At 44.0% G+C, this 27,815-nt stretch overlaps 2 protein-coding genes across 24 annotated transcripts in view; one reads left to right on the plus strand and one right to left on the minus strand.

Moving 5' to 3' along the window:
• macf1a (microtubule actin crosslinking factor 1a) overlaps positions 1-27,815 on the plus strand; it is a 214,549-nt gene that overhangs the window by 114,894 nt on the left and 71,840 nt on the right. For 14 of the 23 annotated variants that reach the window (XM_076755015.1, XM_076755025.1, XM_076755027.1 and 11 more), the window contains 33 exons: positions 220-315; positions 780-907; positions 1,164-1,257; positions 1,791-1,945; positions 2,594-2,894; positions 3,188-3,316; positions 3,435-3,512; positions 4,043-4,204; positions 4,405-4,509; positions 4,806-4,901; positions 5,289-5,414; positions 7,858-8,010; positions 11,088-11,242; positions 11,413-11,539; positions 11,657-11,840; positions 12,300-12,466; positions 12,965-13,143; positions 13,245-13,383; positions 13,486-13,679; positions 13,881-14,040; positions 14,167-14,250; positions 14,412-14,519; positions 14,659-14,757; positions 14,933-15,055; positions 15,271-15,362; positions 15,589-15,724; positions 18,183-24,416; positions 24,573-24,728; positions 24,937-25,152; positions 25,313-25,486; positions 25,852-26,139; positions 27,143-27,292; positions 27,558-27,791. In XM_076755015.1, coding sequence (XP_076611130.1) covers positions 220-315; positions 780-907; positions 1,164-1,257; positions 1,791-1,945; positions 2,594-2,894; positions 3,188-3,316; positions 3,435-3,512; positions 4,043-4,204; positions 4,405-4,509; positions 4,806-4,901; positions 5,289-5,414; positions 7,858-8,010; positions 11,088-11,242; positions 11,413-11,539; positions 11,657-11,840; positions 12,300-12,466; positions 12,965-13,143; positions 13,245-13,383; positions 13,486-13,679; positions 13,881-14,040; positions 14,167-14,250; positions 14,412-14,519; positions 14,659-14,757; positions 14,933-15,055; positions 15,271-15,362; positions 15,589-15,724; positions 18,183-24,416; positions 24,573-24,728; positions 24,937-25,152; positions 25,313-25,486; positions 25,852-26,139; positions 27,143-27,292; positions 27,558-27,791 — 11,022 coding nt within the window. Of the gene's footprint in view, positions 1-219; positions 316-779; positions 908-1,163; positions 1,258-1,790; positions 1,946-2,593; positions 2,895-3,187; positions 3,317-3,434; positions 3,513-4,042; positions 4,205-4,404; positions 4,510-4,805; positions 4,902-5,288; positions 5,415-7,857; positions 8,011-9,173; positions 9,186-11,087; positions 11,243-11,412; positions 11,540-11,656; positions 11,841-12,299; positions 12,467-12,964; positions 13,144-13,244; positions 13,384-13,485; positions 13,680-13,880; positions 14,041-14,166; positions 14,251-14,411; positions 14,520-14,658; positions 14,758-14,932; positions 15,056-15,270; positions 15,363-15,588; positions 15,725-18,182; positions 24,417-24,572; positions 24,729-24,936; positions 25,153-25,312; positions 25,487-25,851; positions 26,140-27,142; positions 27,293-27,557; positions 27,792-27,815 lie in introns of all 23 variants that reach the window. The other 9 variants (XM_076755005.1, XM_076755010.1, XM_076755007.1 and 6 more) reach the window with 3 other exon arrangements.
• Positions 1-27,815, minus strand: part of gsk3aa (glycogen synthase kinase 3 alpha a) — a 195,589-nt gene that overhangs the window by 59,489 nt on the left and 108,285 nt on the right. The window lies entirely within an intron of this gene.

The raw sequence follows: 27,815 nt of genomic DNA on the forward strand, positions 1-27,815 counted from the left end.
GACTGCAAGAGAAGAAGCAGGGAGGGAAAAATGAAGCAGTTAAAGACGTAGCCTCAGATGACATTTGAGAAGCTTGCTAATGACTACCCAGAGAGACTGTGATTACAAAGCTTTTACCTCTGATAACACCTGTTGACTTTGTGTTTGACCCTAAACACAGCCTGTGTTAATACAGACCCCCTGGCGCTCATCAGTAACATCTGTTTTTCTCTCCTTCAGGCACTTTACAACGAGTACGTCCATTTCAAAGAGACAGAGATCCCTGCAAAGGAGATCGAGAAAGGTCACATCGAGCACCTCTACAAACTGCTGGAGGTGAGAATGAGGGCAGACGGAGAAGAACATGAATGAGGGTAAAGGAGGACATGAGTGTGGGGATGAAGGACAAGGTGACCGACATTTGGCACCATGTGCAGCGCTCATTGTGCATCATGGGGTTCAGCTCAGGGGGATCAGGCATATGTCAGTGAGAGACAAAGTTTTGTTATTGTGTGTTTGTGCGGGTTGGCCCATACAGCACATCCTGAAGCGAAGTCATTTCCTCTGTTTTGCTGTTATCAATGCAGGAGATTGTTTTAATTGAACACAAACACATGATCGTTGTTAATAGTTCCTCCTTTATCCTCGCTCAGCTGATGTTACCAGAGTGTTTGTCTGTGGTCTGACTTATGATCGCTCATAGACGTGACATAGTAGACATAGCCTTTGCAATCGCACTGAAGCGTTATGCAATGTGAAATATATTCTGTGTGTGTGCGTGTTTGTGCGTGTGTGTCCAGGTGTGGATAGAGTTCGGTCGTATTAAGCTTCCTCAGGGCCTCCATCCCAACGACCTCGAGGAGGAGTGGGGCAAACTGATCCTGGAGATGCTGGAGAGAGAGAAGGCTCTACGGCCGGCTGTGGAGAGGTACACACACTGACACACGCACTGACACACACACACACTCACACAATCCATTCAAATATGTACTCTCAGCAGGATGCATGTAATTAAATCAAAAACGCTGATACAACTCTTAATGTTCAATGTCTCAAGTGTGATCATCAAGTGATGCACCTTTAACCTCTGCGTCAAACGTGTGTGTGTGTGTGTGTGTGTGTGTGTGTGTGTGTGTGTGTGTGTGTGTGTGTGTGTGTGTGTGTGTGTGTGTGTGTGTTTCCAGGCTAGAACTGCTGCTTCAGAGGGCCAATAAGATCCAGAACATGGCTCTGGACTGTGAGGAGAAACTCACCCTAGCTAAGAACACACTCCAGGCCGTGAGTGCTGAACCTTTCAAATCTTAACTCCCTTTTAATTTCCTTACACACACACATGTGGGGATTACTTGGGGTAGATGTTGGATAATTTGGTGTGGTGATTTACAACACACCACATGTGCTCATGTGCAGAGGCTGTAAAAGTGCCCCTCTGGGACAACAGATCTCTTTCCCTACTTTCTGCAAACACACTTTAAAAGCTGGAAATGGTCCGTCGTGCTTGGTTTCCGATCGTCTGACATATGAGGAAACTTGTCAGAATCATTGATATTCAACAGGTTTTCAACAGTTTCCATGTTTTTCTTTGCCCCCATAGTTACTGTAGTGTAAACCTCATTTGCTTTATTTCTATTTTTATGAAAGTAATCCTGCTGTTTGCCGCTGCTTTTCTCGTAAAGCCAACTTTGGTTTCACTGTATTGTTTACTGAATTTATGGCAGGGGAACACTAAACTGGTGAACTGCACATAAGCCAAGTTATCTAATATACCAAAAATTCAAACCTCATCAAATTGCACCTCCTCTGGTGTCCAGGACATGTCTCGAGTGGAGAGCGGTGAGGCGGTGCAGTGTGAGAAAGAACTGGCCTGCTACCTGCAGGACTGCGAGTCTCTCACCAGACAACTTAACCAGGAGCTGAAAGTCCTACGAGATGAGAAATACTACCAGGTGGAGCAGCTGGCGTTCAGGTGAGTCTGGAGTTTGATTGGTGTTTGCTTTGACTCTGTAAAGGTGACTTGGTTTACTCCAATGAGGAATGAATGAAGGGTTCAACTCTGTCAAAGAGGCCCTAGTGTAACTCATTAGTATAATACTGACAATTACCAGAATACAAACAAGTCATTATACTTCATTATGGTTCAACAAGTTTCATTGTGTTTACCAATAAACCCTGTAATTTTCTGCTACAGTCAATATGTTCCATCCTCTGTAGTTTATCAAGTGTCTAAAGGTGCTGTGATGCAAGTCAGCAGAGTGAAAACATGATGAAAGAGAAACTCCATTTTGTGGCTCATTAGCATGCCACTCCATAAGTTTTAGACTGCTGTTATGAAACTTAATGAAAAGGCCATTTTGAACTGCTGCCATTTTGTGATGCTCTGTAAAACAGCTCTGAACTTAATAGAGAATATGCATTCTATCAGAAACGTCTCCATCAGTTTACCCAGAGACTGCCCTTTTGTTAATTCTCATGTAATTTAACAGTTGGTGTTGGTGAGATGGTGAGGCAGTGAGGCCACTCTTTGAAATCACTGCTGGGGAAAAGAACTCATGGAAAGGAATAAATAACTGTCTCCCCTCCAGTAAATATATATATTTTTGTCTCAAATCACCAGAGTGTCCTGCCTTCAAGAGGAGCTGGTCTCCCTCAGTCTGCAGTGCTCCAGTGTGTACAGGAAAGGCCACTTCTCTCAGGCTCTGGGCAGCACCGGGGCCGAGCACACCAGCCAGAGAGCCACAGACGGCCTGACCCTGGGGCAGACGCTGCTGGGAGCTGTGGGAGCTGTGGGAGCGGTCGGTGCCGCACTCCTGCGGCGACCCATGGCTCGCTCCCAGCTGGTGGCCATGTCCTCATCAGAGGACGAAGGAAGCCTGAGGTTCATCTACGAGCTGCTCGGATGGGTGGAGGAGACGCAGGTCAGTCTCTGTGCCACTGAAATCCTCATGATTATTTTCATTGTCGGTGAATCTGCTGCTTAGTTTTTCATCATTTACCTTGATACAGTATGAAACAGCAAGAGATTAAATAGTATTACTACCATAGCAAAATCTACATTCAAAATACAAGCCTGAAAACACATTCAAATGAGACTGAAGACTGAGCGAGTCCTTTAAAGATATAAATTAAAAAAAATAAGAACAAGAATTGACAAGAAAAATGTGAAATACTTGATTTGTTATGAATCGATCTTTGTTCCCGTGTGTTTCAGGAGCTTTTGGAGCGAGCTGAATGGGGCGCAGACCTTCCTTCTGTGGAAAACAACCTCCAAGAGCACAACACCATACACACCGCAGTCGAAGAGCTAATGAGCAGCCTACAGGAGGCACGCAGCTACGAGGTGCGCACACACACACACACACACACACACACACACACACGTGACTTCTACATGAACACACACATGTTTCTGCTGAGAGTTGTTGTCTGTAATGACGCTCCACTGTCTTCTCTCTCAGGCTAAAGTTTCTCCCAACTTCAAGAGCAATTACTCTGAAACTCTGGCCAAGCTGGAGCACCAATACTGCAAACTACTGGTCAGTCCCAGATAAAGAACTGTGTGTGTGTGTGTGTGTGTGAGACGAGACGCTCTTTGTTTCTCAGTTTGCCCCCTTCCTCAGTTAATCCCATTAGACCATGACAGGACTCTCATGCTAAGAGCACACAATTATGCATCTGCCGTCTTTATGCTTCTCTCCCCAAATTTCCTCCATTCTCTCTCTTTGTTTCTTTGTTCCCTCTCCCTTCTGTTCTTGTCTCTTCATATGTTTTTGGTTGTGCACATACTATTAATTCTTAAAACTGCATGTATGCATACTTGAATTGAACTTATTTTTTGGATAAAAGACCCCTTGCTTCTTCCTTTTTACATTAAATATCCACTCTAGGTTGTTTTGCTCTGATGGTCTCCTCGGGAAATGTTCTGATTAAGACCATCCTCAAAAATTACTGTAAATGCACCAAAGCCAACATATAAAACAAACAACCAGAGAATAGACAATGGGTTTTTTTCCGTCTGCACAGCTGATCAGCATGACGATGGTGTTTGTTTGTGTGGTTGCCGTAGGAGCATTCGTCATGGCGCCTGCAGAGCTTGGAGAGCCTGCACGCATTTGTGTCGCACTGCACCGAGGAGCTGATCTGGCTCAACGAGAGAGAGGAGGAGGAGATCGCCTTTGACTGGAGCGACAACAACCACAACATGAACGCCAAGAGAGAGTTATACAGCGTGAGCGGGGGGGGGGGGGGGACTAACACTCACAGCCATACATAAAACAAGCCGTTCTTCTGCAGAACACAGTTATCTCTAAATGTGTTTTCCACACATCAGAACTCAAAATAAAATGCACAGAAACACTATTTTTACCTCAGGCCAGTACTGTAATCATCATGTAATCCACCATGCTTCTTTCCCTGTTGTGTTTACAGGAAGTGCGGTTAGAGCTGGATGAAAAGCAAGAGGTGATGCGGTCACTCCAGGAAACAGCCAACCGTCTGTGTCTGGAGAACCATCCAGCCAAGCAGACTGTGGAGGTGAATCCATGACTTCACTCGGTTTGACTCAGTGACCTTTAAAGATGTTGGCTTTTGCCTCTGTGACTCATTTGGGGGGACAGTTGAACCCAAATGCTTTTGTTAAAATGCCCCTTGTTTCACTAGACTGTGCGCTTCATGATGCTGAGTATTTTTTACAGCTCTCTAAATGTAAATTCAAAGGACAGCGGGTAACCTGTGACCTTTTGTAAATGTTTTTGGCGAACATGTCCAGCAGAAACACTGAATGTAACTGTAAGTGCAGTGTGACAGAAACCTTCCTGTGTGTTTGTCAGGCTTACAGTGCAGCCCTGCAGACCCAGTGGCAGTGGGTGAACCAGCTCTGTGTGTGTGTGGAGCACCACCTCAAAGACAACACGGCGTACTTCCAGGTGAGGTGACTAAGCAGACACCAATATTTAAGTTTTCCTCACGAGCAGAAAACCAAGCTTTCAAGCTGAGAATTCAAAAGCATAAATGAATCTGCAGTTTCGTTGTATTTCTCACCAAATCTACAGGATGACCTCTGAGCAAACTCATTTCTCAAGCGTCCTCCTTATCTTCCATAGACGTTACATAATGTAATGTCTGTGAAAGTGTGTCTCTGTAATGATTAAAATGAATATGTTTTTTTTACTTGCCTCATATCCTCAGGCCTCTGACTGCAAACACATGATGCATGGGAATGGAATAGTTCGACAGTTCTCAAAGTCCTCCACATGTACTTTTAACTTCACTATTCTACAAAGCATACTTCATGCTCACTGTCCTTTTTTCAGTTCATGAGTGATGCTCGGGACTGTGAGTCGTACCTGCGCCAGCTCCAGGAAACCATCAAGAGACAGTACACCTGTGACAAGAACAGCAGACTGAGCAAACTGGAAGACCTCCTGCAGGACTCAATGGTACCCATATAGATTTTATATCTATAGATATAGATGTGCAATTGATGAATGTTAAGTCTTATTTGTATCTGAAGTTCAGAAGCCATGCTGCCACCTTGTGTGCATGGAGCAAACCTACACATGACAAACACATGACCAGACATTTGTGCTCAAGCCCCCTCATGATACGACCATGTTCTCACTGTTCTGTTGCACAGAAGCAACAGAGACTTCCACTAGCGTCAGGTGGTGCACACCTCTGCAGCACACCGCCTGACAGGGTGAAGTAATCTGTTAGAGGGTAGCTTTGCTGAATCATCCCTCCTGTGGCACATTTGTGAGACTGCCATCTTCACACCTACCTAACACACACACACACACACACACACACACACACACACACACACACACACAGGCACACCTGACTTCAAACAGATGGCAGAGTTAATGTGGGCAGCGCTCTGCAGGCCAGAGCAGTGAGCGTATCCTCTCAGTAACGGGGTGTGTTCGTTTGTCACAGGCAGCTGCTCTTTTCACAGATCTGTGTGCAGTCAGCGTTGTTACATGCGGTATGTGGCTTATCCACATGCGACCTGACAGTGTTTACATCTATGTGTGTTTGTGTTTGGGCCTGTGTGTTGATGAGGTTTCCAGTCCACTGTGCTCCATCTCTCACTGGGAGGAGGAAGCTGATACTGTAGAATGCTTCTGAATGACAAACAGAAAACAGCTCAACCTCGTGTTTGACTCTCATGATGGCTAAAGAGGGGGCATGAAATCAGCTTCTTCACCATCTGTTAGGGATTCAGGTGTAGGAATGGCTTTTTGATCAACCCCTGCCTTCTCTTTTCACTGTGCCTTTTGTCTGCACACTGTTATTTGTCTTTTTGTTAACTGGTATTATTATTATTACTTCTTCAGACATGGATAGATCATAAGCACTTGCTGTCACTGAAAGCAGATGAAATACATCTTTGTAATTTGGTATAAAATGTAATCACCTAAACTGACTCAGCATTTCATTGGCCAGCCTCTTTATCCAAGATTTCTTGTGGTTATAATTGATTTGTAACCCTTCATGCGTCCATATTTTCATCCATCTCTGTGTGAATACGTTTCTTCCCAGCTTGTCATTTGACTTGTTATATTAGCGCTGACTGCAGCCAACACCATCTCAGTGTGAAATTCATTTCAGGCGTGTAATGTATAAAGTTATTTACCCTCTTAGCTTTCGATCTCAGTCTGTCTGTACCTCTCCCTCACTTTTATCTCCGTCTTTCCGACACTCCCTCCCTACCTGCTTCTCTATAATGAATCCTTAATGACTCTCTCCGGGGGCGAGAAAGAAACGAAATGTAATTCTACCTGTCAGGGTGAAGAGCACACCTTTAAATGTTTAATGGTTAGCGCACAAGCTAACACAAGCAGCTGTGTCCACTTATCTCGCTGAGTGCAGGCCAATAGACTAATTATAATTTGTAGGACCTGCAATATTATCTACCAGGAAATATTATCTTAACGTGTTTAACATCATCTGGGCAGGTTCTTCTTTTAGTCATGCCAGCGGTTTGGCTGTAGGGCTGGCAGCGTCGGTCAGTGCACTGCTTTGGTCCAGACTGAAGCCTCTTAACAAATATTGGATGGATTTTTGTGAAATGTTGCACAGACATTCATGGCTCCCAGAGGATGAAGCCTGATGACTTTGGTGATCCCCTGACTTTCCTCTAGCGCGACCATGAAGTTGACGTATATGATTTTTAGTGAAATACAGGACCTGTAGACACGCCTTAGTGGAGAGTTGTCAGAGTGACTGGGCCTGTGCGGCGCTCTGAAAAGTTTGGGCTTCAGTATGTTACTCAAGGGCACCTCAGCAGTGCCTGGGAGGTGAAATGTCATCTCTCCAGCTACCAGTCCCCACTGTGTCACATGGCCCAAGCTAGAACAGCTGCCCGGTCCACAAGTCAAGTCCTTACAGGCAGAGCTGCTCCAAGTCCAAAATGTCTGCAAACTAATCAACCATCGGTGGCTCCTCGTGTTTAGTGCTAATTAACCAATGTTAGCAATGCCAACAGGCTAAACTAAGCTCCTAAACATCAGCATGTCAACACTGACATTGTAAACATGTTAGAGTGCTAACATCAGCATGAAGCTCAAAGCACCACTGTGCCCTAGCACAGGCTCACAGAGCTGCTGGCATGCATGTAGATTCTTACGCTTGTGTAGTCTTTACAGTATAAAAAGATATTTTCAGCTTCAGCATCTGGCTAAACTCTATTTTTCAATCTGTCCAGTCTGACGAGTTCAACAGTTTCTGGCATAGATAAATGTGTCCCCTCGTCAAATGATGGACAGACTATTAAACTGATGAAAAGGGTTGTTAAAATGAATCACTGTAACTGTATGAGTGACTAGAACATGAAGTGATTGACGATGTGAATGTCCACTGATTTTCTCCGTCCTGCAGGAGGAGAAGGAGCAGTTGATTGAGTACCGGAGTACTGTGGCGAGCCTGGTGGGCCGGGCCAAGACGGTGGTGCAGCTCCGCCCCCGCAGTGCAGAGAGCACCCTGGGAACCACAACACCCATCAAGGCCATCTGCGACTACAGACAGATAGAGGTACAGGACCTACCGTATATTATACATGCTGGTGTGCACGATGTCTTTCTCTCAGAAAATAGTTGCTTTAACATAATAAAAACAGAGAAATCTGTTCATCCAGTTGAACTAAAATAAGCCAGTCTTGCTTTTCCCATCTTAGCTCTCAGATACCTCTGACCATGAAGGTTTATGTGAGGAACCTTTTGACTCCCAGGACAAGTTTGTGACAGAATGTGTGTACATGTACCACAAGTACCAGCTCACCACTGACCTCACCACTCTATTGTTTTAACCCCCACCACCAACCGCCTCCTCTCTGCCCTGCACTTCCTCTCCAGAGCCCTTCCACAGCCGCTTTGTGGCTGTTCTATTTTAGCTGCTTCCTGAAAACTGTTTTGTCCTGAGATTCATGAGCGTGTCTACACAAACTGTTCTCAGCCTAGGTGGTCCTCGGTGGATTTTTTTGGTAACTGTTCCAACTGTTTTCATTTAATTTTAACTGGCAAGCACATGCAGCAGTGCTCAGTTTGGAAGCTGAATAAGCATAATGATTATCATCCAGAATGAATCATTGCCCTTGTTCTCCTCAGAAAACTTTCTTTCATACATGGAAACAAGTAAAGTCTTTCTCTCACGGCCTCTTACCCTCACCTGTGATGTCCTCCGGGAATCTCAAACCAATCAATTATACATCTCTCTCATCCCCTTTGCGGGCTCAGCTGAGAGGCAGCACCTAGCGCTCCAGCAGGGTGGACATGCTGCTGCTGCCCCTTATGCTGCTATTTTTAGTTTGCCATGTTGGATTCCTCAGGGTCAATTTGTTCACTGAAGCTCACTGAATGTGAGATGTTGTATCCAGGTGAAGAAGGAAGGTGGTTTGGTCCTTTGCTGCATTACTGATGGAAAAGAAGAGAAAAACAAAGGAAGATGGAAGCTGTCACACAACTGAAAGTTATACTTAAGCGAATCAGTGTGTAGTGATATTCACCAAACGTCTGGACAAACATGCACATGACCCAAAGTAATCTTTCTCTCCTTCACTTTCCTGTGTCTCCTCCTTTCTCTCCATACCCTCATGTACCTTTTTTGCCTCTCCCTTCTCACTCCCTCCTCCTCCTCCTCTTCTTCCTCCTCCTCCTCATCCTCTTCCCTTCCTCTCGTCTGTCGGCTGGGCTGGCAAGACAAACGTTCAGGTATAGCTGCCTATATTCTCCCTCTCTCACCTCAGATTCTTACACTGCACACACTGCACTGCCCTGGTTGCTCCTCTCTTATCAGCTGAGTTCAGGTTTAGCTGTCAGCTCTGTAACGTGTGGTCAAGGTGAATTTGATGTTTGCCCTCGTATGAGCTGGTTCTGTGTCCTGGAAAACATTGGGGAAAAAAAACTGTTTTGATTTTGTCAACTGTATAGAACTAATGTAACGTATCAGTCACACTTTATATTAAGGTACACACTTTCTCCATCAGTACCATATTGAGTCTTTATTGGTCATCATAAAGCACATATTAATGCCTTATTCTGCATGGCCGTATTCAACAAATGCTAGGCCATTAACTAAGAGTTTTCTCTTAATAACCTCCCAATTATTGCTTATTGGTAGTGAGTAAGGAAGCTGTTGTACATGAATCTCCCTAACCCCCAGAATAAGGCATTAATAAATTGAGAAATAAGGGCAAATATGCTATTTTTATGCCTGTTAATAAGCAACTAGTTAATGGTGAATATGTTTACGTTAATATGAAGTTTTAGTTTCTAGCCAGTCAAACACAAAAAATCCAATTTTCATTGGAACAAAATGTTAAACCATGGCTGTTTTTAAATATCTTATGAAAAGCTGAACCAAATAGATCGACCTTTGTGTGTGCACATGGCAAGCTTTTATGTCTGAATGGCACTAGATTGAATCTGACCTCTGACAGGACAAGACAAATGTGCTCTCTCTCAAAGTGTGAAGCTAGTAGTGACAAAAATGCGATTAAAGCAGCAAATGGCAAGTGCTTGAATATTTGGACAACCCAAGACAGTTGGGACAGGAGAGAGGAGGGTGGGACACATAGTTTCATCTCTGTGACCACCATTTATTTAGTTGTATGCATTTAAATGCTTTCATACTTGGCACACAAGAAGTTAAAGGTGAGGATGAAATTGAATTGATGGTTGATAAGAGCAGGTGGCAATCAGCGAGCTGAACTGAACTGAACTGAATTTAACACAGTCCGAGCCTCTGAGGCTCAGTCAGTCAGTCAGACAATAACCAGTCACAGCTTTAAGCATTAATTTACATTTCATGTATTTACTGTATGTGCATAGCTTTGCATTATTGATGTATTGATGTGTGTGTACAGGGAAGGGGTGAGAGAGGGTGGTGGGTGGGGAGGCAGTACAGCTGTAGCCTTTTTATGCGCAGCCCTAAAACTCTTCCCCACAGCTTTGGCTTCGCCTTGTGTTTATTTTAGAGCTGAATTCTGCAGATTCTAATCCCAAACTCTTTGTTTTTGTCCTGTGCTGGCTTTCTTAAAATCACAATGTCAGTAACGGTGTTCCCTTGTTGGTGAATCGCTGCTCAAGGTGAATTTGTCAAACCCAGCCCAGGTATCAGTAAACCTCACTTTGAGTTTGGAGAATATTTGCTGCTTTTCAGAATAAAAGCTTTCAATTGAGAAGTGCAAAGCCGCTTTCAGTCCACATGGCATCGTCCCTGTCAAGGACTCTGTCATATCATTTTAGGGCTTCTGCTAACTTCATGAAGTTCATGAACGTTTGCATTTTGTGTTGCATTTTGAGTTTGTCGCTATCAGCTTTTGGTTTACATGTTTTCTCTCCTCTCCTCCCCGATTTCACCTCCCTTGATTTCTTCATCTTTTCATTCGACGTCTCCTCCATCCATCCTGTGTTCTAACATCTGTCATCTTTCTTTTTAACCATCATAATTCCGTGACTTTCTATTAATTTTCTCTCTTACTTTTCCATCTCCGTCCATTCCTCTTTGCTCCCTTCCTCATTCCCAACATCCCTCTTTCACCCTCCATTTGTGCTCCATCTATCCCTCTCTGTCTTTCTGTTTTTGCATCTATCCCGCACCCCTCCTCTCAGATCACAATAAGCCGAGGCGAGGAGTGTGTGCTGGAGGACAACTCTCAGAGGACCAAGTGGAAGGTGATCAGTCCGACAGGGAACGAGGCCATGGTCCCCTCAGTGTGTTTCACCGTCCCGCCTCCAAACCAGGAGGCCATCGACACCGCTGGCAGGTGAGATAGACACTTAAAGTATGACATGGAGCACGGTTAGTGTGATTTGAGGATAATGATGATTGTAAAGGTGGTGATGAGGTTTGGATGTTTCAGGTGACAGTAGAGTATGAGTCTTTCTGCTTGCTATTCAGAGTAATGACAAAAATACACATTTGTAATATTTACAGGGCAGAGCAGTTGTACCAGAAGGTCATGTCTCTTTGGCATCAGCTGCATATTAACATGAAGAGTGTGGTGTCCTGGCACTACCTGCTCAAAGACATCAGGACTGTCTCCGGATGGAACCTGGACACGGTGAGAATCCGTTTGCTTGTGTGTGTTCTCTTCACTTGTTCTTTTGTTCTGTTTTCTTTCTTTGTTTTTCTTCTGCTTTTTCCTGCTTACCTTCTCCCTCCTTGTGTCACCTGTCAGGTTCGTTGTCAGTCTCCAGCAGAGCGGGAGCAGGTCCTGGGTCACCTGGACTCCCAGTTGGCCGACTTCCTGTCTGACAGCAAAGAGAGCACTCTGTTCACGCCAGGCGAAAGACGAGAGCTGGAGAAGGAAGTTCAGCAGGCCCAGCAGCACTGCCAGGACCTGCTGCACAACATGGAGACAGGTGAGACGGGATGGACAGGTGTACCCTCCTGGATGCATAAACACTACTACTGACAAGCACCAGTGGGGAAATGTAACTGAGTTAACTCAAGTGCTGTACTGACTACAGTACAAATTTAAGGTGCTTATATTTAGTATTTTCTTTTCATGAAACTGTACAAAACTGTACTGTATTCATCTGACTACTTTAGTTACAGGTTCATTTAATTTGCTGCTTTTCCTTTTTTAATTTTAATTTCAAGACACTGCATGAGGATAACACTCAGCGTGAAGTCAGACATATCAAAGTTATTAATGTTCATTTCATCATCTCTCTAATCCTAACCCTGAGCAATGAACACTGAGTAGTTTAAGACTCTGAATAAAACAAGCCAACTGCTGCAGTTACTGCAGAACAGTTACTGTTCATGTCCAAAATAACTCTTCTTTCTTCTCGCCGTTGTTGTTCGTCTCTCTGCAGTGGAGAAGGATGAGTCAGTCTCACGCTCATACCTGTCAGAGCTGCAGAACATCACCCTTCGTCTAAATGAGGCTGAGCAGAGACTGATGAGGAGAATTGAAACTCCGCCCCCCAGTTGGCTGTCAGGTGACAGTGCTGAAAACACTGTCCAGATTGCAGAGCAAGAGGTCAGTTTGAGCTCCATCTGCTGGTTGCAACAGTTAATAACACCTCTTTATGAAGGCGATGTTGAGCTGTATCAGTTAATGCTGGAAAGGTTACTTCTATGCACTGTTGTTGTATGTATTAAAGGCTAAAAACACCTCTAAAAGCATGATACAAGACAAATCTGAAATGTGATGGTTGTTATTTTACTAGTGGTAATGATTTACCTGCCTTAATAGGTCTACTAGTTTTTGCAAATATTTTTGTTTGCTTCACTCTTGTTGGAGAAGTTTAACACAAAGGAAATTATAAGGGCGTAATGAAAGTAGACTGTTGTCTCTTCACTGACAGTAAATGTCAGTATGGTTTTCTAAAGGTCATCTCTCTTTCAGTCCCTGCTTAAAACAATGGCCAACATTCCTTTTTTAAATTACAGTTCTGTCTGAAGGACATTACTTACCCCCTCATTTTGCTCTCCATTTTTACTCATGGCTAACTTTAAAAATGCATTCCTTGTCTAGAAGCTGCAGTCTGAACTGGATGCCCTGCGGTCCAGTTTGGGTGACGTCTCTCGCCGCTGCGTCAGTTTCTTCGAGGAGAAGCCGACATCCTCCAGCATCCCCGTCCTCCGGTCTGAACTCAGTCAGGCTGTGGACAAGATAGACAAACTGCACAACCTCTCGTCTGTCTACCTGGAAAAGTTAGCAAGCTTCTTCTCCCTCTGGCATGTGCATCCATCCTGTTTATTAACTCAGAAATACACAGATGTATGACTTATCTACTTCTTTTTTATCAACTCAGGTTGAAAACAGTGGAGATCCTCATGCGTCGCCTGGATGAAGCAGAGAGCCAAGTCAGGAAGAACGAGAGCAGACTAAGTGAAGAAGACATTGTTCCTGCTGACACAACGGCCATTCAGAAGCTCAGAGATCAGCTCGGGGTAAGGGACACGTTTTCACTGTTATGGCCAGCTGCAGAGAAATGTTGTGAAACTCTTTGGACTCTAACCCTTCTCTGCATCCTTTGGTTTGTCTCTTTCCAGAAGTGGCAGACCGAGCTCGCCGAGCAGGAGGACATCTTCCAGTCTCTGCAGTCAGAGGTACTTCGAGCCAAAGAGGTGGGCTCTCAGCTCAGCAGGCTCCACCCAGACCGCAGCCCCGAGCTGGAGCGCTACCAGGAGAGGGCCAATCAGATGGCAGAGAGGTGGAGCGGAATCAAGAGACAGATGGAGACACGGTGAGCAGGACAGGGTGAAGAGGAGAGAAAACAGAAAAGATTTGAGGAGCAGAAGTTCTGATGTCTGCTTATTTAGAGAAACGTATGAAAACAGAACATGTAAAGATCCATCGTCCTGCTGAAAACTCTCATGTGCACATGCTGAATACTGAAGTTACAATATTTATGTGTGATAAATGTTTTGTTCCTGCTGTATTGCAGACGAACTGATCTAGAAGCTCTGGGCTCAACCCTGCAGCAGTACAGAGACGGTCATTCTGCTCTGATCAAGTGGATTGAAGAAACAACAGAGAGACAAGAAAACACACAACCTGGACAGACAGACAGCAAAGCACTGTCAGAACAACTGGCCCAGCAGACGGTCAGTAACACTGACTTCATCCACTTTCATCTGTAGATTGATAGAGTGAACAGTGTGTGAAACCCACACATTGTATCTGACTTAAATGAATGAATCTGATGATTTTTGGCTGATTCCTGTCTTCAGGCGTTAGTAGCTGAGATTGAACAGAACCAGGCCAAACTAGACGAGTGCCAGACTCACTCCAAACAGTACTGCACTGCAGTGAAGGTAAGACAAACACACACAGTATGAAAGATGTGAAACTGTTTTTGAGTATTTTTGCAGCTTAGTTTGGGTGGAGCTCTTTCACTATGATGCCATTGTTGTGTGTTTTCAGCAATCAAATTTTTTTTTACTGACTTATGTCCCACCATCGCTGTATTCTGCAGGATTATGAACTACAGCTGATGACCTACAGAGCCTTTGTAGAATCCACACACAAGTCACCTGTCAAGAGGAGGAGGATGCACTCTTCCTCTGACGCCATCACTCAGGAGGTGAGGACAGAGAGCCTGGTCTCCTCTTTTGATAAATATCACTATGTTTTTTAATATTAAATCTATATGCAGTACAGTTTTTGGTGTGGATATGCTTTGCTGTCACTGATGGTTTGTTATTGGGCGTCTGTCTCTATAGTTCATGGACTTGCGCACACGCTACACAGCCTTGGTTACCTTGACAACTCAGCATGTAAAGTACATCAGTGATGCTCTGAGAAGACTAGAAGAAGAAGAGGTGGGACTTTGTTTCACGATCACTCTCTTGCTTGAAATTGGAATTTGTGCAAAGTGAAAAGAATTTGTGTATGTTGTCTCACAGAAAGAAGGAGTTCTCATTTATTGTCAAAGGATTACCCAAAAAAGTAAGTAGTTTGAGATTTATCGTGTAAGCATTTTTTCAATTTGTGCAGAAAGAGGTGGAGGAGGAGAAGCAGGCCAGAGTGGGCCAAGTTTCAGACCTGCTGGGCTGGGTCAAAGGCCTGCAGGGACGGACTGGGGGCCCCAACGCGGAGTCTTCACTGGCTGCTCAACAGGTGCAACAGAAATCTGATTAGTTAAAAACGACGTTTTACAGACAAGCATTTGACATCCAAGACGTCAAGACTGCTGTTTGTTCTGTGCAGCTGATAACTGTTATATAGATATATTTAAAGGATAACAGTCCCTGATAACTTAAATGTTATTATTGATTGGTAGTGAATCATGGTTTTACTGTACTAAGCAGCTCATACATGTATCTTCTCTAAAGGCCATCAGTGAACAGCTAGCAGCCAAGAAAGATGAAGTTGCTGAAGCTATAAGGAGCACACAGGTCTTCCTACTATCAAAACAGGCCAGCAAGTAAGTTTAGATCATGTGCATGGACACACAAACACATTCACTACACACACTGTGTGACTCCCCATGTACATGAAACTGACACAGAGCGACATACATGGACTCTCTCATGCTATACAATTTTTTCCTGAAATGTTGAAACATACACATCAGCATGACACACAGACGCACATGAAACACACGCAGTAAACCCCACCTGCTCTAACCTTTACCCCTGCGTCCTCTCCAGGTTGTCCCCAGAGGAGCGCGCTCATGTGGAGGCTCAGCTGGACGAGCTAACGGCCACCTACAACCAGCTGTGTGATAGCTCCACCCAGCAGCTGCAGCAGCTGGAGCAGCAACTGGCCAAAGAGGAGGAAAGAAAGGTAGGTTGGTTGGAGGGATGTGCTGAGATGCACAGGTGCTACTCTAGATTTATGACAGAAAATGTGTTTTCAGCTTCTGCAAGATTGACAAAATGTAATTGTGAAGGTTCTCCTCAAAAATGTTGCTTTCAGTCTAAATATGCTTGCGAGCTAAGCGTGAGTTCATGTGTGGGCCAGCAAGAGTGTGTGTGTCGCACAGCATGTCGTTTGTTCACAGAGTGTGCATTTTTGACATCATCAACATCACCACTATTGACGACTCATTGACTTGGTTTGGTTTAACAAACATCACAGACCCTTTTCAGACGTGTATTCAGGGGATCTAAAAATGACATTTTCTATTTTTGGCACTTGTGTTTGACCTCCTCCTTTGTCATTCAGGGAGAAGTTACAAATGGTAGAATAATTTGACAGTCAAGAAGATGTTGTCATCTTTGTCTTGAAACACTTTCGCTGCCAACTTTTTCGTGAAAGTGACATTTTTTTTTATATAAAAATAACACTTTCACAGTAGAAATGTGGGCACAGAATGGCAAAGAATTCACTGGATGATACTGTCTGAATTGGGCCTTAGCATGGAGTGGTCCACTCTCACATTGTTCTCCTAAAGGCCTGCAGTAACATCATTAACTATCCCCATCCTAGTTTTTGTCATTTCCATCATCATTATCATCAGAAAATACATCTGCTGAACTGCTAACATGGTTAATACATGGCCTTAGTGGTGCCGCACTACAGCAGTGCTACCCAAGTCATGCTAGCAGTCAGGTAGAAGCTGTAGAGTTCTGCTTTTCGTAGCTCCATCGTTAGATACAGTCATTTTTTTAATAGATGCACCTTCACATTTTACTGTCATCTCTGTAGCTACAAAATAGTATCATGTTACTCCTCTTTATGTGGTGGTAAAGTAATGCCACTGCATAAAGTCGACACATTACATTCCAGTATTTATTTTTATCCTGCATTAAGTTTACGCCATGTATACCTGTGCAGTCGACCAATGGGAATCACACGTTCAGTCAGCTCTCATTTGGTCGTGAAGTTGTTCCTCTTCTGGCGATATGGTACATGAGTCAAAAAAGGATTGAATGTTTGTGAGAATTTCAGGTTTCAAGCAGTCCTTGGTGATATCTCTTATGTCCTGATAGCTGCACCTCATAATTGATTCTTATGTGAATGTTGTATGTTCTTACAGGGGATTTTTATGTGATGGAAAAAATACTCACTGATGAATAGATGTTTTTCTAAAAAAGCCACTTTTGATGTAGAGTGTAAGTGCACCAGAGGCCAGCTATGCAAAAAAGAAAAAAACACACTTCACCATTTGAGCATGTCGTGTCCAGATCACAAGAGTGTGTGTGAATGAGAAATTTGTTTGTTCTAATGCATACTATTAATGTGTGAACTTTAAACCAGCATTTGCTTGAAAACCACTAACAGCTGCCAAAGGGAGAATTGTGGACACCTGAGCTCTGAGCCACGGATCAGAATGAAAGATGGAAAACAAAGCAGGACATTTATTAACGCAGTAATTCTACAGCTGTTCGGTGTGTTAATGAGTTAGATCAGTTTACTGTTCAGTGAGTGGGGATCATTAGTTGTCTCACAAAACAGTACTGTCCCTACGCCTTGCCATTGATAGTGAGTGATTACAGTCTTATGTAATATTTGGTATATTACAAGACTCTAATCTGCCAACCCAAGATAAATTTCCATAGATATAATTCGACCCACCCGTGTTTCTGTTTAACGGTGTCAGACCGGAGAAGCCGTAGTTGTCTGAGCCTGTTAGGTCAGCAGGTGGATTTAGTGTCAGTGTTAAGGGTCAGAATGAAGAGTGGCATGCAGAATGCTAACAACCAGCTTCTCACCTGTCGCGCCTCACTCTGCCGAGCCATAAACTGGCCCATTATTGTGTGTGCCATGGGACCAGCCAGTACGGTAAGTAGCGCTCGCTTTCTCTCTTACCGTTGCAGTTTTTTCTCACCTAGAAATGTTTTTCTTCTCTTCTTCTGAATACTTCTGTGTTCTCTTGTGTGTCTTTGCTTAACTTTATCGAGAGCTTTTTCTGCGTTTTTGTTCCTAGTTGCTTTTTTGCATGCTTAGTGCTTGCGTTAGAGTAGCTTTGGTAAGTATTAAAGCGCCTTTTAATAGAAACGAGAAATTAAAATATGGGATGAAATTATTAAATGTACAAATAAGCAACATATAAAACAAGATACAAATATCAGTAGTAGTTTTTTTGCGCTTATATCTCTTAGTATGTTTTTTGTAGACACTGGTTGTGGGTTTTCTTCTTTTTCTGATTCTACCATCTGATTCTACCCATAATACACTTTGATATGATAACATAGTAATTTAACATTATGCATTTACTGGCTTAAAGTGCCATACAACATTGATCTGGGATGTTACCAGAATGAATGTCAACTTGAATTTTGTTTCTTTATTTTTGTAGAGCAAAATTGCCATTGCTGGAGTAATCGACCTGGGAACAGTGGAAACATTCCCAGTGTTCAAAGCAGCCCAACGTGGTCTTATTGACCAGGACACCTGCCATGTACTACTGGAGGCCCAGCTCATAATGGGTGGGCTCCTCCAGCCTGATTACCCTCTCAGTCTTTCCCTGGAACAAGGTCTGGCTCAAGGCCTAATTGACGCCCATACCAAACAGTCCCTTTCTGGCCTAGAGAGTGCCTTGCTTTTGGTGGAAAATACAAAGTCTACACATGACCAGGAACAAAATATGTTGCCAGTAGCTACAGCCATGGAGTCTGGGCTCATCGGAGAGGAGGTAGGACTTCGTATCCTAGAACTCCAGATGAGTACTGGAGGCCTGAGAAACTCAATAGGAAAAATTATGACTTTGGAGCAAGCAGAAGACAGGAAACTTCTAACTCCTAGAATCCTCACAAAACTCCAGTCAAGGCTGCAACACCGAGAGCTGATTGATCCAAACACAGCTGAAAAATTGAACCTAAATGATCTACAACAGCGCTGTGTCCTTGACAATGAATCAGGTCTCCTCCTCCTCCCTGTCAAACAGCAACCTGGAGGAACTGTCTGCCTTCGGTCCGGAAGAAAAGTTGGTATCTTCCGTGCAGTCCAGGAAGGCCTGATTGATAGGAAAGTAACTGTGCGGCTTCTTGAAGCTCAGCTCTTTGCTGGTGGTATCGCTGACCCAAGGTCTGGCCACCGGCTGACACTTGATGAGGCTGTTCGTCATGGGCTTATGGACCAGGATCTAGCCTGTGCTATGTTAGCACGACAGCTGCAAAATGGGGGGATTTTAGATCCATTTAGTGGAGAACGCCTAGATTTGGAGGAGAGCATTCGCAGGGATCTTCTCTCTCCTCATTTGGCTCTGTTGGTCCTTGAGTCTCTTTGGGCGTTCATGGGAATACTCTGGCCTGAATCTGGAGAACTTCTGCCGATTGTTGAGGCTCTTCAACAAGGAGTGATCTCAGGAGAGCTGTCAAGGAACATCCTAAGGCAGCGACATGCCATTGGGGCTCTCTACAACCCAGAAACCCTCCAGGTGCTGCCTTTAAACCAGGCTGCTGAAGAGGTCCTTGAGCCTAGTGTAGTCAGTATTCTCAAAGACACTCACATTCCAGATGTTCTTTCCAGCATGAACCAGTCAGGTACCCCATCTCTAAACCGCTTGAGCTGGGGTTCCACCAGCTCCTCTCCACCTCCATCCTCTCCTCCACCTTCATCATCCCCCGAAGGTCTTGTGTGGGATGCTACACCAACACATGGAATGGATCCTAAAGAGCAAGCAAAACACAAGCTGCTGTTTCACCTCATGACTCACAGCTATGTGGATGCTCATTCTGGAAAACGATTGGTGCTGCTAGACCCTGAGTTAGTGGAGCTGGTCAAAGCTACTGAACTGGTTGCTAGAGACTCTGTACATGGAAGTCAAGCTGAGCCACACGACAGTTTGACCTCAGATGAACAGGGAAAGTTGCAAGTGGTGAGGCAGTTTAGTTTGACAGATAAAGGGGTGAGTGACAAACAAACTGAGGTTGAAGAAGACAGTTTCAGTATAGTCACACCAAGCAAAGAATTTGAGATGAATGGCGCAGGCAGTCTTGAAGAACGTTATGATGGAGAAGATGACAACAAAGTGCTGCGCAAACCGTCAGTAATTGTAGAGAGCGATTTAACCTTTGCAGCTAAAAATGAAATTGGATTAGATAAAGATGCAAAAGTAAAAACTCAAAAAAGAGAAATTTCCAGTTCTGAAAGTTTAATGGCTTCAGCTACAAATTTTGTAGCAGAATTTACAAAGGCACCAGATGAGCTGATAGCAACTGAATCCGAACCCAGGGATAGTGGTGTTCAGGAGACTACAACCACAACAGCAGATAGAAAAATAGTCATGGCAGCGCACAAATCAGAGGAAGATTTTATATTGTTGAAAGAATGCATCCCACAGGGAGCAAAAGCAAATGAAGATGTTAATTCAACACAATTTGATGATAGAAAATCTATAACACATTCCCTGACTGAATCAGAGAGGATCAATGAAAAGGTACCTATCACAGAGACTGACTCAAAACATGCTAAACCTCAGACTGCTATCCTTGAAACAGCAGTGGAGAGGGAAGGGGAGGATGCTGAATTAGCAAGGTTAGTCCTAGAGCTGAAACAAGGAGGTCTGATGACAGAAGAAGGAGAAAAGCTACTTCCAGATGAGGCAGTTGCCCAGGGTGTCCTCCCTGGCCACACGGCAGTTAAATTAATGGCTCAGGCAAGACTGTTTGGGGGTTTCCTAGATGCCAGCAGCAGTGAGTCACTTAGCATGGAGGACGTTATGCAGGAGGGTTTACTTGATGAAGATTTAATGTGGAGTGTCCTGAAGTCAGATAAAACCCTTGCAGGGGTTGTGGATGTCGAGAAAAGTCAGATCTGCGGGGTAAGGGAGGCAGCTCAGGCAGGGTTGATTGACCCCAACACCGCTGTTCGACTTCTAGAAGCACAGGTGGTGTCTGGGGGGATTGTTGACCTACGTAGAGATAAGAAAGTCTCTGTCACTCTAGCAGCAAACCTAGGACTGATTGATGAGGATCAAAGAGAAGACTTGGTGGCACTAGAGAAGGCATACAAAGGAAAGGATACAGATTCAACAACAGCCCTCACTAAAGCCAGTTTACAGCTACAGATGGAAGGTGTTATTGACCCAGAGTCCAAGTCTCCAGTTCCTCTGGAACAGGCAATTCAGAAAGGATTCATTAGTTCTCAGGAGGCTTATCAAGTCTTGGCAAGGCAGGTGGCTGAGGGTGGTGTAATGCATCATGCTTCAGGGTTGAGGCTGTCTGTTTCTGATGCCGTAGATAGAGGACTAGTGGATCGGACCATTGCTCCTGGGCTGGAGGAACTAGAGTGGGTCTACCAGGGGAAAGTCAGCCGTTCATCTCACCCAGAAGCTGTCATTTTCCAGGCAGCGACAGGGGCCATTCTAGACCCTGAGTCTGGTTGTAAACTGACATTGACAGAGGCAGTTTCTAAGGGTCTTCTGGATGATAATATTGCCAGTGAAGCCATGGCTTCTTCAGCTGTAACACAAGGAGTGCTTGACCCCCAAACTGCATGCATTGTGCCTTATTCAGAGCTTGTAAACCAGGGTAAGATAGATATTGAAACAGGCAAACGCTTCTTGGAAGTAAAACCATTCAGAGGTATTCAGAATGAGCAAACAGGAGACAGCATGACCCTTCCAGAGGCAGTTATGTCAAAGCAAGTAGACCCAGTGCCAGCATTGAGGCTGCTCCAAAGCCAGGCAGACAGTGGAGGGATCATTGATATCAATACTGGAGATAGGCTTCCCCTATCTGAAGCCTATCAAAGAGGTTTAGTTGGAGACAATATGGTCAGGGTAATAGCCACCAACCAGTTTTTGAAAGGAGGCTTAGTTGATCCTGCCACTGGACAACGAGTCTCTCGTCTCGATGATGCCATTGAAAAAGGACTGATCTCCAGTGACATAGCTTCAGAGATTCAGGCCTCTGTGAATATAGAGTGTGATGAGGGTAGTGCTACACCTGTTGCCTCATCAAATGGTACATACAGCCCTGCTGTTGTATTGTCAGTGTCAAGCCCAGACAGTCCAGCAAACTGGTCAGATATAAACACTGAGGAGCCTTCAAGATCTTCACCCTCAAAGAAAGATTTAGCAATCACAGAGGATGACATTGGAAAGACATTAGCATCTGTAGTAACAGATCAGTCACTGCTTTGTGACAGTACTACAGTAGAGGGCAAAGTGGAAGCACCAATGTCAGTGGAAGAAAAGGCTTTGATTGAGTCAGACAAATCCATCGACCTCTTGAGTAGGTTTGCAGCAAACGTCGAGAAAAAAATTCAGCAAGCCATAGAAGAGATTGTACCACAGATGGACATCTATAAATCAGAGCCTCCTCCTAAGCAGGAGCTTGATGAGAGACTGCAAACAGGTGAGAGTGAGACTGATGATCAACAAAAGAGGAACGTTTTCAGAGATTCTGTCAGAGAATCCATTCAGGCACATGTCTATGATAGTGACAAAGATTCACAGTTAGATAAAGAGAATTCGATTTTGAAGTCAGTTGGGGAATCCATGAAGGTTGAGAAAAAGGAGAGCAGACCCAGTGATGAGAGCACATCAGTGGTTCATGTTGATTCTGAAGATGGAAACCTGACAGGTTTTGTGGCAGCAGAGATTAGAGATAACAGAGAAAGCAAAGATAGCACTGAATTGTCAAAATTGAGGGAAGAGGATTATGGAAAGAGTGATGTGACAGCACAGAGAAATGATGTTGTAAATGAGATGGATAAAAGATTGGAGAAAGAGAAACCTTTAGAGATTGGGATCGAATCAAGCACTGACGTTGAGCAGTCAAACCAACCATTGAGTTCTCTGTCCAAAGTGACACAAAGCAAAAGCAAGAAAAAGAGGAAGAATAAAAAGAACGGAAAGGGTAAAGAAGCAGAGAATGAAAGACACCTCCCAGAGATAAAACATCCTTCTCAAACCGATCAAGCTGATACACCTATTGATGGTCAGTCTCAGGCAACTGTTATCACAGATGAGCTTGCATCACAATACAAATATGAGAATTCACAGATTCATGGTCAGGAAGCTTCCACAGTGCCTACCAAAGGAGAAAGCAAAGCCAAGATTGACAGAAACATTGAGGTTGACAATGATTTGATGAAACAGGGACATGAAACAGTTTCAGCCACACTGGAATTCACAGAACATTCTATCGAACCAGAGAAAGATGAAGTAAAAATGAAGGATTTATTGAAGGATGCAGAAAAGGGTGATAAGATAGAGGAAATGAAAAGGCAGGAGCAGAAAGAGAAAGTTGAAGAGAAGGTTTCTGTCTCTCTGCAACTAGAACAACCACATCAGGAGGTAAAGAAAAGGAATGAACAGGAATTGCCTCAGAAATCTGCTCTACCAGATGACAAGAAAGCAGCCTTGGTCCTGAAAGCCAAAGAGAGCATTCTTAAAAAGGTGTTTGAAAAAGGAGTAAGCGAGCAGCAGACTGCTAAAGAGCTGCAGGCATTACGCAATGAAGTGGGGAAGAAGGAGAGTCAAGGCCCAAATGTAAAACATGTAAAGGCACAAACCCTGCCAGCTAAAGTTGATGGAGTGGAGAGTCGTGATGTTAAAGATGACAGTGTCAAGAGACCCAATGGTTCACCTAAAGAGAGTGAGGAAGGGATGAGTGTCAAAGAAGATGAAATGGAATTGACAAGGGTCAAAGAAGATACAACTGTGGAGAGATTTTCTGTCAAAGAGGACATAGAGACCAAAGTTATGGAGACTTCTTCAGATGAGAGACAAAAGAGGGGTTTTGGAAAGGAAGACTTTAAAGAAGGCATTGAGACAGCTCCATCAGTCCAGCCCAAAGAAACTCAGCAAAGTAAACGAAGTAAGAAGAGCAAGAAGTCAAAGAGTCCAAAAGTGACAGATAAAACTGAGTCTGATACTGAGAAATTAGTGACTCCTGAAAAAGTCAATTCTGAAATGACATCAACAGAAATTACCACAAAACCTGCAATGACAAAACCAGATTTAGAAGAGTCAGCATGTACTGAGGAGCAGAGGATGGACGCTGACTCTCTGTCATCCAGTGATGTCCTCACACCTTTAGATGGTGATGAAGCAGACAAAGTGGAGACCTCCATAATTAATGTTGAAGGTGCTGAGACCAGCCAGCAAAGTCCACCACATTTACATCAGTCAGAAGAATTCAAGTCTCACATTAAGGAACACATACAATTGTCAGAGATTACATCTGCTGGGAAAGAAATATCCAAAGAATCCCATTCAGGGATTGCTGGTGAATCTGTTGACTTTTCTCAGGAGGCTTTCACAGGCAAACCAGACAGCCAACCCGCAGCTCAAGCTGTGGTTCCTGGCACACAACCAGTTAAAGGAGCAGAGAAAGGCAAAAAGAAGAAAAAGCACCAACCACCTGAAGTTCAGTGTACCAGTGGTCCTGAATTAAAGTCTTTAAAAGACCAACAGCAGCATCTCCAGTCTCCAGAATCAGCTGAAGATGTTTCAACTGAGTCTGAATCGCTTGGAGTCCCTGAGTCTGATACAGCCACTGAGAGTTGGGAAGAAGGAGAGGATGATGTCAGGCAGAGTGGAGAGTCAAACAAAGAGGAGACAACATCCAAGACTGCCAAGGTAAGAAGTACTAAATCATTGTAAAGGTTTCTGCCCTAAAATTTCATATGGATTTCTTTAGAAGAAACTTCTGCATGTATTTATACACACATATAGTCAATAATAGAGAATATGATGGAATATGTTCTGTTTTAATGTATTTTAATTCTCCCACAGTCATCATTGATGCGTCAGGAATACTTGGAGCATGACCAGCAAATCGTAGCCCTGGTCTCCATGGTAAGACATATTGAGGTCCGACTCAAACAGCAGCAACAGCAGTCTGTTGGCCGCAGCCTCATCGCCTTGGATGACATCATCAGACAGACTGAGGTGAAAGAACATGCATATTTACCTGATAGAGATCCACTGTTATAATGTCACACCAGCCCTCATCATTTTTCTTTATACTTTTTGGTACATTTATTTTGCCATTTCATTTGTGCTCCCAGTGTGAGACATAAAAGCTGATTTAAGGATTAGTCTCTTACCAAACAGCATCAAGAAAACTTTTGTTTTCTTTTCCTAATCGGTTTTTCAGACTCTGGACCTTGAATTGCGTGATTTGGAGCCTTCGATCAACAAGGAAGTGGAGGCTGCTGAGCAGCTGTTGAAGCCCAGGCCTAAAGATGTTCCTCCACAGCTCCTATTGGCCCTGGAAAAGGATGGGCGGAGCTTGGCTCGAGGGTATGAGGCTGCCAGAGCACTTTCTGAGGGCATTCTGCAAAGTCTACGGGACCATAGAGACTCGTATAAGGTAAAAGAAGCAGAAAATCGGAATGCGTGTCTTAAGTGTCCCTTTGTAGTTTGGTTCAGAGAATTCTTTGTGTCCTCTGTAAATGTTTGAATTTATTTGACTACGACAAGGCTTCAATACCCATCAGCAATATTTAATGACAGTGACGTTTCTCTCGCAGGAGGCAGTAACAGCTGAGCAGAAGTCACTCGGAGCACAAGTGGACAGTTTGCTGTCCTGGCTGAGGGAGACAGAGGCTCAGATGAATGGAGGAATGGCCGGGATGGAGAAAATGGAGAAGGCAGAGAAAGATGACAGTTGTGATCAGCTCACACAGCAGCTGAGTCTTTGCAAGGCAAGTTGTCCAAACCGAAGAAAGACTGATAATATTTAAATAATGCTCCTTTTGAAGGAATGCATGAAATTATATTATGAAACAGCATTGTCATCTTGTTACCCTTGAAATGCTTCGTCAGTTTTTAACATATTATTCCTCATTGAGCAAGGATCATGTGACAATATGCACTTTTTTATTAAATCTTGTAAACATATAGAACTCTTGATTGAAAACACCTAACAATCAGAACATGAGTTGATATAATTTTGTCTTTCAGTGCCTCAGTTCACTTCATCTCTTTGCACTACAGTACCCTCTAGTGCTGTATGGAGGAATGACACTTTCCTCCTTCATTTACACCTCCTCTTTCTCTCTCCTTCCAGGAGCTCCAGTCCTCTCTGACGGCTCGCTCTAATGAGGTCAATAATGTGGCCTTTGACATTCAGGTGTTCATCTCGGAGCGGGCTCAGGACCTGGCCCCCGAGCAGAGCAGGCATCTTCTGGGGCAGCTCCAGCAGCTCCAGAGGGCCTTCCACCGAGCGTCGGGCCAAGCCCAGGCCTGGGCCGATGCCCTCTCCGCCCAGAGAGAGAGGGAGGAGGAGTGGCAGCGCAGAGAGAGAGTGAAAGAAGAGGAGAAGGACAGAGAAAGGCAGAGTGCGAGGGAGAGAGAGGTTTGGAAAAAGATGATTGAGTCTGATTGGTTTGCAACGCAACGCTGTTTCTCACTAATACATTTGAAATGCAGTTAGCTTTCATATACTATATTTCACAGCTTCATTTGTCATGCTTTAAACTGTTGTCCTGCTTTCTTACACAAGCTCGTAGTTCTGTTTTGAGCACTCACGTTCTATAACATCATACCAAACTAGACTAGAAACTGGAAAAGCCTGACGTAAACTAGCTAACTTTTATCACAGTTTAACTTGTAGTGCCATTACACATCATCTCACACACGTACCTTGATAACAACCCACCGCTGCTCTTGTTGCAAAAGCTCTGCCTCTCTACATGGACAGTATCACCACCCTCACTCCTGCTACACAGGCTTTTTATGCAAGCGTGTTTGCTACTCTGCATGTCTTTATAACATGTGGTGTATTAACCTGTTTGCCTTGCTGTTCCAGATTGCCACTGAAGGAAATCGCTTGTGTCACGGCGGTAAAGGCTAGAGATTTGATAGCAGACAAGCCTCGCTGGCTACAGCGCTTAATTGTTTTTCCTCTTGTCTCATCTGAGTACAGAGGAGAAAGAGGAAAAACAGCAAATAAAATACAGTTGTTTGATTTCTCTCTGTATTGTTTGTTGTTGCTTGACCAACATGTTGATGTGAAGATACTATGTGTGTGTCTACATGTCTGCCTATGTGTGTGTGTGTGTGTGTGTGTGTGTGTGTGTGTAAGTGTGAACTCTGGACACAATCTGCTCAAAGCTTTGCAAAGTGTGCACTACACAAGAAATCTGTTTAGGGGCAAATGTGCGTTTAGCGTGCTCTTATTTTAAGAAGTATGAAAACTGGTGGTTAGATCAAAAATGCAAACTGGACCGTTTCCGTCACGTGATCCACTTTAATTGTTTATGATAGACTCTTCCTCACTAATTCCTGTCAGTAGCAGTTTCCCTCACAGTTTCTTTCTTTGTGGGTCTTTTTCGTCCTTCCCTGCTCATTTCTCACAGGTGGTTCAACAGCAGAAAGCTGAATGCTCTCAGAAACTAGAAGGCCTTACCATGTGGTTGGCGGGAGCTGCCAGCTTGCTGGCCAGTCAGAAAGCTGGAGCAGAGTCAGGTGATGTGAACGTCCTGCAAGAGAAGCAGAAAAAACTAAAGGTATGAATCTTTCATCTCCCTCCTCATCTAGAATCTAAAGGCCAACAACCCAAAACACACAAATTAGTCTCTTTTGCATGTTTATATGTACATTCAGCTCATATCATTTTGTTTATATTGGCTTTTCAACTTACAGTATTTATTTATTTTACCCAAAGCCTTGTTCATCCACACTGTAGAGTTTCAGACACTAGCATGTGTTATTCACTGGGTGAACATCTTTTCTTCTTTGACCAAATCAAACCTGTTTTCCCCCACCCTCCAGGAAGCACAGAAGGACCTCCAGACCAAGCAAGAGGGCATAGCTGAGGCTATCCGCTCTGTGGAGGAGCTCCTGGCAGAGCGAGGAGAGAGTCTGAGCCCAGAAGAGAGCAAGAGCCTCCAGGCAGCACTAACAAGAATGAAGGAGCAGTACAGTGCCCTTACAGATTCAGTCAACACGTCACTGTCAGAGGTGGACACAGCCATCAACACCACAGTACAGCAGAACACACAAAGGGTAAGAAGATGAGAGGGGTTATAT

This window comes from Chaetodon auriga, chromosome 17 (genome assembly GCF_051107435.1).
Source record: "Chaetodon auriga isolate fChaAug3 chromosome 17, fChaAug3.hap1, whole genome shotgun sequence".
Lineage (NCBI taxonomy): Eukaryota > Metazoa > Chordata > Actinopteri > Chaetodontiformes > Chaetodontidae > Chaetodon > Chaetodon auriga.